The 13358-nt window shown below is 40.5% G+C and overlaps 1 protein-coding gene across 2 annotated transcripts in view; it reads left to right on the top strand.

Moving 5' to 3' along the window:
- The first annotated feature begins 740 nt into the window (after nt 1–740).
- rprd2a (regulation of nuclear pre-mRNA domain containing 2a) overlaps nt 741–13358 on the top strand; it is a 30519-nt gene continuing 17901 nt past the window's right edge. The window contains exon 1 of one of the 2 annotated variants that reach the window (XM_081697267.1): nt 741–1135. In XM_081697267.1, the coding sequence (XP_081553393.1) occupies nt 868–1135 (268 nt within the window). In that variant the 5' untranslated portion in view covers nt 741–867. The remainder of the gene's footprint in view (nt 1136–13358) is intronic. The other variant, XM_081697262.1, reaches the window with a different exon arrangement.

The raw sequence follows: 13358 nt of genomic DNA, 5'->3' as shown, positions 1-13358 counted from the left end.
TTTGTGGTTTCTTGCACAGCTATCTTGCTAGTGAGATATTTCTCATAATGCTACTTTTGGAGTGTGCTTCTGAAAAACCTATTTTGGAAAGCCATGTAGCCCTAACCCTTCTCTCCACCCCATTATCCCAAAAATAATTAGGACACCCCACTCCTAGGCATAAACACTCAAAGTGAAGGAGTAGAGTTAAGGACAAGGGATGAAATGGAATTGGGCCTAAGTCCACAATGGAATGAGCAATGTGTTTTTTGCTTATACATATTAATGTGATTTTTGATGGTGTTTTTCCTTCAACCTCTGGTCATCTCCTAGAGGCACAGGAGTTTAAGGGTCCTGTGTATTGTGAGGAGTTTCCTTTTCTTGATGTTAGTGACTTTATATATACATATACACACTATATATATATAAAATATATATATATATATATATATATATATATATATATATATATAAAAATATATATATATATATATTTACCTGATGATTTTATCCAAAGCAGCTTACAATTATGAGTGAGTACAACTTGAGGGTTAAGGGCCTTGCTCAAGGGCCCAACAGTGGCAACTTGGCAGTGGTGGGGCTTGAGCCTGCACCCTTTGAATTACAAGGAGAGAGAGAGAGAGAGAGAGAGAGAGAGAGAGAGAGAGAGAGAGAGAGAGAGAGAGAGAGAGAGATACACACACACGCGTGTGTACACACATACATACGTGTGTGTAAGTCAGTGATTAAGGTACTTGACTTGTAATTGGAAGGGTGCCAGTTCAAGCCACACCACTGCCATATATATATTTGTGTATGTATAATGAATATATACACAAATATAAAAGCAATAAAAAAGTTATGTTTTTATACACAACTCATTAGCTTATGCGTTGGTCCAAAGATGTGTCTAGGTCAGCTGAACACGCGCAAGAGACAGTGACACGAGAGAGGGCCTGGAAAATGGCGGCTGGAAGGGAAGCCGTAAGCGGCCACAGTTGTGGTTCATCCGCTGTTTTGGAGTCAACATTAGATCGTCGTTTTCAAGGAGTAACAAATACAACGGAGTCAATTCAAGGATTATCAACTTGGTGCATCGAGAATAAGAAATATCATAGTGTAATCGTTCGGTACTGGATGAAGTGGTTGCGAAAATGTAAGTAGTATTTATCATAGCTAACCTGCTTGTTGGCTAGCTAGCTAACGCTGTGGTGGTTCTAGAAGTCAGCAACCAAAACGTGCTAGCTAGTTACCGAGCCAGCTAGCAAAGTCTAGATAATGACTGACTCATTTTGCTGGCTATCGTAGCTTTGTGAATATGTTAAAACGAGCCACATAACAAACCCGTCCATAACTACAGAATTGAGAGTTTTGCCACCGCTTATGTAAACTTTTGACAAAGCTATCTTATATAATAAGAGTTGTAGCTATCGATAGCTAGCTAGCTAGCTAGATCCTGTTCCATTTGTCGACCTAGCGCCTCTAAAATATGCTAGTGCATTTTCTGCCTGGTCTTAGCTTGTTTGTTAGCTAACTAGCTAGTTAGCTATATAAAATAATTAGGTTAAGTGGACTGGATACATAAGGCACTTGGCTAATTGGCTAACCGCTAGCTAGGTAAGTACACTTGCCGCTCTCATTTCAGCTAACTAGTTTAATATTCTAACTACGTTAACAAACTAGCTAATCTAGTCGTTCAGTTAATTTTATATTAATCGTTGTTACTGTAACTGATTAATTAGGTAAGTGCTATTACTGAACAGTATGAATACAGTAATGCCAATTTAGCTAGGTAGGTATCTAGGCGTCTTATCCAGCTAACCAACGTACAACTTTGATTCACTTAATGCAGGGTAAACATGAGCCAACTATGTAAGTGTTTAGGGCCTTACATAGTTGGCTCATGTTTACCCTGCATTAAGTGAATCAAAGTTGTCTGGCTAGCAAACTAGCACAGATATGCTGATATCTATGATGAATATCTTAAGGTAGGTAGGCTAGCTACCCTAGCTAGCGGTTAGCTAGCATTGTGGGTTGCCGCATCATTGGATAGCCTGTCAAAAGGCTGGAGGAGAGTACGGCAATAAGTTATAGATAACTTGGATAGCTGGCTATAGGTGAGTGACTTAGTTAGCTAACCTAGGTTGGCATCCCATCTTTCTAGCTGGGGTTAGCTGACAAATATTTGCTTTTTAGTGTGTTTTCATCGAAAATATCCGCAGGGTGCTAAATATTAGGTGCATTTAGCTTCCTTTTGACATTAACTGAACATCAGAAAGCATGGACGCAACAGCAAAGCTAGGGATTTGACCAAAAAGCAACACCACTATTTTAATACGCCCGACTCTGAAAATTCGAAGACTCGAATTTTCGAAAAACTGCTTATAGACTTGTCAGGAACACACCAGGAGCCTCTTCGGTCCCTATTAAGCTTTAAACAATAAATGTTAACAGAATGGCCCCAACGCCCATAGATCAACATATAGCAAAGAAAATCATTTAAATCTGTAGCGTTAGTATACTATATAAGTCCTGGCGTTTTTAATTAATACTTGTAAGGTACATACTACTTTCACTTTTGCTATGGGGCCGGGGTTGTCATGTACCTTGTACAGATGTCTAAGCTTAAGCTTAAGCTTTAAGCTCTGTCAAAATGAGTTCCCCATACCTGAAAGCTTGTCTTTCTCCAAATCAGGTTTTTGGTTACCATTTCAAACACTTATATTTGCATGTGTTATATTTGAAATTAATTTGTCAAGAAATGTCCATGCTTTTACATTTACATTTGGCAGATACTCTTATTCAGAGCAGCTTGCATATATTTATCAGACCTTTGTTTTGTGAGCACCTTGCTGTAGCATTCTTTGTACTTTTGATAAAGGTGCAGTGCATACCACCAGTGTGCCAGTTAATGTAATGGCATGATACTTGGACCTTTTCAGTTTATTAAAATAGTTATGTATGCATCAAAGTGTGATAAAGAGCTAGTGAGAGTACATATGTTAGACCCTTTAGGTACCTTTGGCAGTGGGCCCACTTTAAAAAAGTGTAAAAATGATTTATTATTCAAGTATTAATTTTTAGCAAAGCTCTTTGTTTTATTTTGTTAAAGATTTGCACCCTGCTATGAATTTTTTCTCTTTTGCTTTTTTTTGGTTGTTTTGCTGTAGCTCATTGTGGTTTTTAAACAGCATTCTTTAGGCTTACATGCTGTTTAGAATACTTAGTGAAATTTGGACTGTGGTAATTTGACACTTTTCTAACTTGTAAATAGTGTTTAGAGGGCTAGTCTAAAAACCAAAATATTTAGGAAGCATATTTTCAAATAATTATTTAAAAGGTGGTAGACCATCTATTATTTAGCGTTTCTGTTCCAATAAGACTGGGTACCAGGGGTGACATTATGCATACAAGTTGGTCACATGCTGATGATGCTCATCTACAGTTGGATAAGCCTCATTGGCATGCTGATGTGATTTGTGGTTTTTAAATTTTTATATTTTAGCAAAAATATTATTGGTATTCACTCCAGTGTTTTCAACATTGTTTAACATGATAGACTTTACAATAAGGTTTGAATGTTTTTTTCCAACCATTGATTTTCAGAATATTTTCAAAAATGATTTTCAGAAATACCTTCAGTGGTTGTCAGCAGTTATGCACAGTGATAGGCTCCAGGTATAGACTACTATGTGCATTGTATTGGATTGCAGTTACATTTTCATGAAGTGTGATTGCAGTATGATTTGCAGTATGACTCATTGGTGAAAACAGTATCTTCTGTAGCTACAGCAGCTTTAACACAATTATATTTATTTGTAGGTACTTTTGAAGTGTTATGTTCTTTTATGTGCTCCACAACTTTGAATATATGCCAAGATGGGTGGTTCACACAAATGCATATATTTGAGAACTGATTTTATCAAATCAGTTTTGCAAAGTTTTCACATAACTAACAACACTTGTGCCTTTGAGAACTTTTAAAAGTTCACTACTCTGCAGGCATTAAAACTAGCTGTCCAGTTTTTTTTTTTTCATTTCTACAATGGCATGGTAACCTAAGGATTTTCACCTGTTGTGGTGTTCTGCTTGTTCTATTGCTAGCATTTTCTGCTAAATAGCTACTTCCTCTCCAACCTGGAAACAGCAATAGTTGTCTTTGTATTTCGGAAGCCAGCATTTCTTCATCCCAAGGAATCTATATGATTTTGGGTTGGTTTTATTTCTGTTTATGTTTATGTGGTGAAGAGAACATAGATGAACATATAACAATGAATTAACCTTGTTGTGCCCTAACTGAAACATCACAGTTCTGAGTTCTCTGCCCTCATGCATCACCCATCAAAGCAGAGTTTAAACTTGCAGAGGATCTTTTCTGAACATTTTATTTTGTTGTTCCATTGTTTGTTTTGCTTCTCACAGATTCAGTGTGTATATTTCACAAAATACTACCTGCTGTTTTGTTACTGTTTTTTTAAATGATTATTTGTTAGTGCATACATGTGGCAAGTGTGGCATGTCACATGGTGACTAAAAGAATACTCACTGCAGTACTTTGGTGGGAAAATGAATAAAAGCAGTGCACACCACATCAACGGCTAATTGGCAAATGTGTCTCTGAAGTGTATTGTCTGGTATACCTTTAAATAAGAGCTTTTTTTCATAGGTTAACAGAATAATGGCTGCATTTAATGGCTGCAATACATATAGCTTTTGGTGGGTACAAAAACCTCCCAGTTTATGCTTTGTTAAGGATGGAATAACTGGTTCTGCCCTTGCTGGAATAATTTAGTAAACATTCCAAAATAACAGCATGTTATAACTTAATTCCATAGAAACACTTAGTCACCCTTACTGTGCAGGGGATGTGGTAATATCTCTTTGACTTGCATGCAAGTCCTACACTATACCTGCCTAGCCCTGCTTTTGGAGGTCTTCTTCCTGCAGATTTTTGTTTCAGCCCTAATCTAATATACCTTATCCAGGTAATCAAAGCCTATATTTGAGATGAATTTTAATTATACTTTGCAGCAAGGTAGTTATTTGGGCAGGGGTGCCTAACCCCATGTCTCGACAGGCCCACCTGGATACTGGAGCATTTCTTAGCATGGACATTGGTGTATTCTGATGAGCTATGGGAGTGGTTCATGTGATGTCAACAATAACAGGAAAGTGGAGACAAATTTGTTGGCTACTATGGGGACAGATGTCTCCTTGCCAGTAAGAGATGAATGGTGACATTCACTTTAAAGCATGATCTACTGACATCCAGTCAGGTGCCAACAAAAGAAAGTTTAGGACACCCAAGAAAATTGTTTAAAGTTGATTTTTAGCAAATAAACCTTGTTCCCTTGTTAAATCACTCCAAGCTCCAATGTTGAGTGATTCTGTTCCCCTCCATTCAGTGAGTTTACAGATTTAGGCCTCTGTGTGTTTTGAAGTTAACATACTGAAAGAGTTTCTGCAGAAGAGCCAATGTGTCCTTGTAGTCATCAGTTGTCACTGCAGGACTGATTTGTCTGCAGTTAAAAATAACCATTCCTGTTGTCAGAAACTGACTGCTGATGGAGTTGGAAGATGGCTAACGAGCTTGGAATGTCAACAGCTGGACTGCTGTAGCTGCATTGTGTTGTGTTTCTATTAAAGTGTGTAAATAATGTATATGTTAGGGCTGCATATCAATCCTGATTTTATTTGACGTTCAGTATATATTCTGTTTTGATTTAATTACAAGCTTTCAGCAAATGATGATTAGAATGCCAAAGCCACATTTGCTAAATTTCATATTAAATTAACCAGTGTAGTACTGCAAAAATATCTTAGGCACTCTACAAGATGTAATCTGTTTATTCAGGCAGTTTTTATTGGAATATATATATATATATATATATATATGTAAAAACTACTGCAATAAAGTGTTTATGCAAGAAAATGTGTAAGAAACCAAATCTAAAAGAAGTAAGTAATCTAAGTTTTTTTTTTGTTTTTTTTTGTTTTTCCTGCAGTGGAAAGTACAGGTAGTACTAGATGTTAAATTAGCTTTTCTGATAGCCGTACCTCCAATGGTACCCTTTCGACTTAGAAAAATATGTATTTTTCATCTTAAAATGTTGAAAACATTTGAAACAATTGGATCCACATCTTTCCATTCACAGCATGGGCCAACAGAGCCCCATATTTGACATTTGGAGCTGTGTCAGATCAGTTCGAAATACAAAACACAGTGAAAAGAAAAACCTTGGATGTTTATTTACCAGTATTCCACTTTAAAAAATAGCTTTAAGGACAACTTGAGTGACAATCGTATAGATCTGAATGTAACTTATTACTGGCAATGTATCCACATACTGTATCTTAATTCTTTGTAACAAATACTATCTTTTAAATATATTCATTGCTCCTCAATTCTCTGACATGCATGTCTTTACTTTTATTATGGCCAAATGGCTATAACCACCTACAGTGAAAACTTAGTAAAGACAATATTTTCAACTGTACTCCTGAGTTTTAAATAATTTTCCTTTGTGCTACTGTTTTTTGCTTGCTTATGCATTCCTGTGCACACAGGTGTACATGAAAAAGTAAAATTGTCCTTGTTGTCTGATCTTCCTTTATGCAACAATTTAAACAGTCCAGAATGCACTGCCTTCTAATCCTGGCATTTCGTACACATTTGGCCACTTCATAAAGAAAAAAAAAAAAGACTATTTCTGATTACCTTTCTGCTGCATTAGGTAGATAGAGTGCATACATGTGCAAAAATTGGGCAGCACTTTATTTGTCTACATTATAAGTCCATTAGCAGTTCAGTAATACATTTTCAGTTTATTGGAAAATGTATTTTTGACAAATCTATTAGGGACCTCTAGGTACAAAATCAGTTGCTGCAAGAACTGGTGTCACTACTCATTGAAAATTCGGGCTAACTCTACCTAATAGGAACAGTAGCAACACTGTTTATAAATGCTGTCAAAAATGTAACTTGTATAGTAACTAATGTGTGAGGGCTTGGAGTTTCTTTGGTATACCGATGCATTTAGATGGCCTGCTTTTTGTTAGTATGCCACCATAGCCCTGCTCTATGCATGAAAAATGCTGTATGTCTTTTTTTTCTTTTCTTTTCAGATTTTTTGCCAGTGCTGTGGTTTCGTTTTTGGTGGTGGTTTTGACACTCCTTGAATTGAGAATTAGAGCTGCACATGGAACGTTAATTTATAATATGGTTTATTACTGAAAGATGGTTCTACAAATAGTGTTCAGCAAAAATACAAAACTACATACGCTGTTCTGTAGTTACTATATTAAGATGACTAACTTAGCAAATAACTATTCAATGATATGCGTTTGTGTAAAATCTTTTCTGAAAATGTAATTGTAAATCTGTAACACAAAACGTAAATGCCATTGATGTGTGTTACAAGCTTCATCTGTCTCTGTCTTAAGCAAGAACAAGCTAAACTAAAACAAGCTTTATTAAGGCAGCATCTAGACTTAATAATATGTTATACCATGGAAGAACATAGATGGCTGATTTGGAACCACATAAAGACTGCATGGTTGGTTTCTTTAGACACTGTTTACATGATGAATAGCAACCATTGTAAATTAAAAGTAAAATACAAAGATGAATAAGGGGTTATTTTTCTATACCACTATGTATATGCAGAATAAAATGTTTGTATGAAATTACTAATACTTTTAGCAGGGAGTCTGTTGGGAACTGTTGGGAACTGTTGGGAGTGGGCATTTTGAAGGTTATATAAAGATAAGCTAGTTTAGAAAGAGTATCACTGATGATAAGGGGAAGGTGTTGAATAAAGGCTTTCATCTCTGCATGAGCAGATGGCTGAAACAGAGAGAACGAGACACTGGTGGAGGTTTGGGCGAGTCCAAGTTGATTTTTATGAGTATTTCTACCCTTTTGGCTTTTACCTTTTTTTTTCTCCATTTTAAGTAAATCTTAAGTAAATCTTTTTAAGCATTATAAAAAGATTGGTCTTATTTGCTCTTATTAGATGACTTTTTCCTTCACAAAAATAGTTTTGTACCTGGACTCCTCTTGGCCATTCATCCTGATAGAGAGGCAGAGCTCCATACAGCTTCTTGTTAATAAGTGATAATCATTGGCTTAAATATGTGTTGGTTAATGTTGTACAAGCTACTTCATTACATAGGCAACTAAGATAGCCAAGTTAATATGTACTAATGTACCTTACTACATTAGAAAGTAAATTGTTATAAGTAGACTACACTGATGTTATCTCTTTTAGTAATTACAATCAATCAAAAATCGTTTCTCATAAGCAGCTCATATTGTTAGCAGCCAGCAACCTGTTTCAGTAAGTTTTATTCTCAACCAATCAGATTGAATATGTTCAGAAAATAAAATGTAGGGTTTCTCCAAGCTACTTGGTCAATAAAATAATTTTACTACAAGCTTGATTTAAAAAGGAAGGACGCTACCAATTTGTGTCCTTTCTTTTTACAAACTGGATACTGATAGCATCATTACTAGTGACATTTTGAGGTATTGGACTGAAATGTCTATGGTAGATATTACATTATCAGTATAAAAACATTTTTATACTGTTTCCATGTTTATGCACTTCTCTGCTTTGTTTTGCACTGGTCTGAAGTGAATCAAAGTTTTGTTGTTCCAGCTAAGTTCAGCTTTAGTGAATACTGAAGTAAAATGAACCTTTTAGAGCAAGATGCATTATATTGCCAAAAGTATTCACTCGTCTGCCTTTGCACGCATATGGACTTGTGACATCCCAATCTAAATCCTTAAGGTTTAATAAGATGTCGGCTCTCTCTTTGCAGCTATAGCAGCTTCAACTCTTCTCGGAAGGTTTTCCACAAAGTTTAGGAGTGCTTATGGGAATTTTTGACCATTCTTCCAGAAGCACATTTGTGAGGTCCGACACCAATGGTGGACGAGAAGGCCTGGCTGACAGTCTCTGCTATAATGAATCCCAAAGGTGTTCTTTCGGGTTGAGGTCAGGACTCTGTGCAGGCCAGTCAAGTTCTTCCACACCAAACTAGATCATCCATGTCTTTATGGACCTTGCAGTGTACACTGGTGCGCAGTCATGTTGGAACAGCATGGGGCCATCCCCAAACTGTTCCCACAAAGTTGGGAGCATGAAATTGTCCAAAATCTCTTGGTATGCTGAAGCATTAACAGTTCCTTTCACTGGAACTGAGGGGCAGAGCCCAACTCCTGAAAAACAACCCCACACCATATTCCCCCTCCACCAAACTTTACACTTGGCACAATGCAGTCAGACAAGCACCATTCTCCTGGCAACCACCAAACCCAGACTCGTCCATTGGATTGCCAGATGGAGAAGCGTAATTCGTCTCTCCAAATAACATCTCCACTGCTGTAGAGTCCAGTGGCGGCGTGCTTTACACCACTGCCTTTGACACTACATTGTGCTTGGTGATGTAAGGCTTGGACGCAGCTGCTTGGCCATGGAAACCCATTCTATGAAGCTCTCTATGAAGTTCGCACTGTTCTTGAGCTAACCTGAAGGCCAGCTAAAGTTTGGAGATCTATAACGATTGACTCAGCAGTCAATGTTGGAGATCTCTGCACACTATGCGCCTCAGCATCCATTGACCCCGCTCTGTCATTTTATTTGGCCTACCATTTCGTGGTTGAGTTGCTGACGTTTCCATCACTTCCACTTTTTTATAATACCACTGACATTTGACTGTGGAATATTTAGTAGCGAGGAAATGTCATGACTGGACTTACTGCACAGGTGGCATTTTTTTATGGTACCACGTTGAAATTCACTGAGCTCCTGAGAGTGACCCATTCTTTCATGAATGTTTGTAGAAGCAGTCTGCATGCCTAGGTACTTGGTTTTATACACCTGTGACCTTGAAAGTAATTGGAACACCTGAATTCATTGATTTGGATGGGTGAGTGAATACTTTTGGCAATATAGTGTATATTCATGGGATTGAAAAAGGTTTGTGAAGTCCAGGGTATCTTATTAAAAGTAATTCTAGAGTTTTGCTTAAAATCTGTTAGTAATAATAATAACTCACTTCAAGCCGTCTCACCTCAAGCCGTCTCTAACCCTGGACCCAAGATGGCCAACGGAGATCCTGAGGAAGAACAAAGGATGCGACGCAAGGAAAAGGCCTCGAGGGAAGCGAGCCGGTGTCAGGAACAGGCTGAGGGCTCGGGCACACCAAGCTCCCTTACCCAGCATCCTGCTAGCCAATGTCCAGTCTCTGGACAACAAGCTCAACGACCTCCGGGCCAGGATAAAGTACCAGAGGGACATTCGGGACTGCAACCTCCTCTGCTTCACCGAGTCGTGGCTGAACCCAGCGGTACCAAACCACGCCATCCAGCCGGCCGAGTTCTTCGGTTCTTCGGTTCACCGTATGGACAGGACGGCAGATTCGGGGAAGTCGAGAGGCGGTGGAGTGTGTGTGATGGTAAACAACAGCTGGTGCAACAATGCCAGTGTTTTTACTCTCGCCTGCTACTGCTCATCCAACCTGGAGCTGCTCGCCCTCAAGTTTCGTCCTTTCTACCTTCCTTGGGAGTTCACTTCGGTCATCATCAACACTGTGTACATCCCAGCTCAGGCCAACATGGACACTGCACTGTGTGAACTTCATGAGGCTCTCACACAGTTTCAGGCACAGCACTGGGACGCTGCACTTATCGCGATTGGGGATTTCAACAGCGCTAACCTCAAGCGTGCAGTGCCCAACCTTTACCAGCACGTAACCTTCCCCACCAGGGGAAATAGGACACTCGACCACTGCTACACCCCATACAAGGACAGCTACAAGGCACTAGCTCATCCACCGTTTGGTAAGTCGGACCACGCCGTCATCTTCCTCCTACCAAAATATAAACAAAGGCTGAAACGGGAAGCTCCAGTTCAGAGAGGTCGCGCGCTGGACAGACCAATCGGTGGCCGCTCTGCAGGACGCTCTGGATGACGCAGACTGGGACATGTTCCGGCACAGTACTGATGATGTCAACGAGTTTACGGAGACAGTAGTAGGGTTTATTGGGAAACTGGTGGACGACACGATTCCAAGAATCACCATCAAGAAGTTTCCCAACCAGAAGCCCTGGGTGGCCAAAACCATCTGTGAGGCTCTGAACTCTCGCCCTGCTGCCTACAATACAGGGATCATCAGCGGGAACATGGACGAGTACAAGTCTGCAGCATACGGAGTGCACAGGGCGGTGAGGGAGGCGAAGCGGCACTACGGGAGGAAACTAGAGACACAGTTCCAGCAGAGTGGCTCTAGATCCCTGTGGCAGGGACTACGGACGATCACGGACTACAGGAGCCCACCCTCCAGACTGATGAGTGCGGATGAGTCTCTGGCGAACGAGCTGAATACATTCTTCACTCGCTTCGAGGCTACATCTAGCAGCGCTAATGCTAACAGCGCCAATGCTAACAGCGCTAGTGCTAATGGTAATGGTACTATCGGCGCAGCCAGTGGTGCATGCGCAGAGCCCACCATAGAACAGCGCCCTCTCATCATCACGGAGAGTGACGTGAGGAGAGTGTTTAAAAGGGTGAATACCAGGAAGGCGGTGGGACCTGACTGTATCTGCGGGAGAGTCCTTAAAGCCTGTGCAGACCAGCTAGCACCGGTATTCACCCACATCTTCAATCTCTCCCTGACGTTCGGTATCGTCCCGTCCAGCTTCAAGCGATCCACCATCGTCCCCATCCCAAAGAAACCTCGACCCTCCGGCCTCAATGACTACCGCCCTGTTGCCCTCACATCAGTTGTGATGAAGTGCTTTGAAAAGCTAGTAAGAGATTTCATCACATCTTCACTGCCAGCCTCCATGGACCCACTGCAGTTTGCATACCGCCACAACCGCTCCACTGATGATGCAATTGCACATCTGCTCCACACCACACTGACCCACCTGGACAAAGGGAGGGGTAATTATGTTAAAATGCTGTTTGTCGACTACAGTTCAGCATTTAACACTATCATCTCCTCCCTACTCACTACTAAGTTGTAGGATCTAGGACTGCATACATCCCTGTGCGACTGGATCTCCAACTTCCTAACAGACAGACCACAATCAGTACGGGTGGGCAACTGTGCCTCATCCACCCTCACCCTCACCACTGGAGCTCCTCGGGGTTGTGTCCTAAGCCCCCTGCTCTACTCACTGTACACCTACGACTGCACAGCCACTTCCAGCTCCACCATCATTGTCAAGTTTGCTGACAACACTGTTCTCATGGGCCTGATCTCGCACAATGATGAGAGGGCCTACCTGGAGGAGATTAAACACCTGGAAAACTGGTGCCAGGAAAATAATCTCCTCCTAAATGTCAGTAAGACAAAGGAGCTGATCGTGGATTGCAGCAAGAAGCAGTAGCGGCACTACCAACCTGTGAGGATCAGTGAAACCACGGTGGAGAGAGTAGATAGTTTAAGGTACCTTGGTGTTCACATCTCACAGGACCTGTCCTGGTCCCACCATACCAACACCCTGGCAAAGAAGGCTCGTCAGCATCTTTACCACCTCAGACGCCTAAGAGACTTCAGACTGCCCTCCGAGGTACTGCGGAACTTCTACACCTGCACTATTGAGAGCATCCTCACGGGGAACATCACAGTCTGGTTTGGGAACAGCACCAAGCAGGACAGACAAGCACTCCAAAGGGTAGTGCGTTCAGCAGAGCGCATCACTCATACGGAACTTCCTGACCTGCAGACCATCTACTACAAGCGGTGACTATGTATGTGACAAACCAAACTTGAAACTTGAACTTAATAAGAAAGACAGTTATCATTGCTTATTTTCCGACTGGCTATTGGAAAAGCCTTATTTCAAGCATGACCAACTTTCTGTGAACAGCTACCAGGGTTTCCAAGTCATCTGAATTTGTTGGTTGTGTCCCCTTCTGTAAATTATGGAAGATCAAGTGAAATGCCTCATTAAGGCATAATGAAGAGATTGACACTGACATTATGTCTGGGCAATTTAACATATTGGGAACTACCAAATTGCTCACCGGTACTAAAACGTTGAGAGAAGTACAAACTACACATTAACATAAATCCGTTATCGGACTGGAGATCTGTGTTTTCTGAGTGACTGCTTGTGTTCAGTCCATTTTCAAGTTATCCCCAACAGCAAAAGGAGGATGGAGGTTAAGTGTCTGCCTCTTGGGGCTTAACAGTTCACAAGATGATCTTCTGGTTTAAAAAGCAGATATGCAATTGTGTGCCAGAATAGTGTATGCTGGGATGTGGTTTGATCCTTTGGTCTTTTTGGTGAAGGATAGGGGAGCAGCAGTGTGTTAATTGGTCTGAGTGCATCTGGGAAGTAGTTGTCCTGGAGTCTGGTGGTG

Source organism: Electrophorus electricus, chromosome 2 (genome assembly GCF_041902795.1).
Source record: "Electrophorus electricus isolate QZ-2024a chromosome 2, ASM4190279v1, whole genome shotgun sequence".
Classification (NCBI taxonomy): domain Eukaryota; kingdom Metazoa; phylum Chordata; class Actinopteri; order Gymnotiformes; family Gymnotidae; genus Electrophorus; species Electrophorus electricus.
The sequence above is the reverse complement of the archived record's forward strand: the minus strand, read 5'-3'. Positions and strand labels throughout refer to the sequence as shown.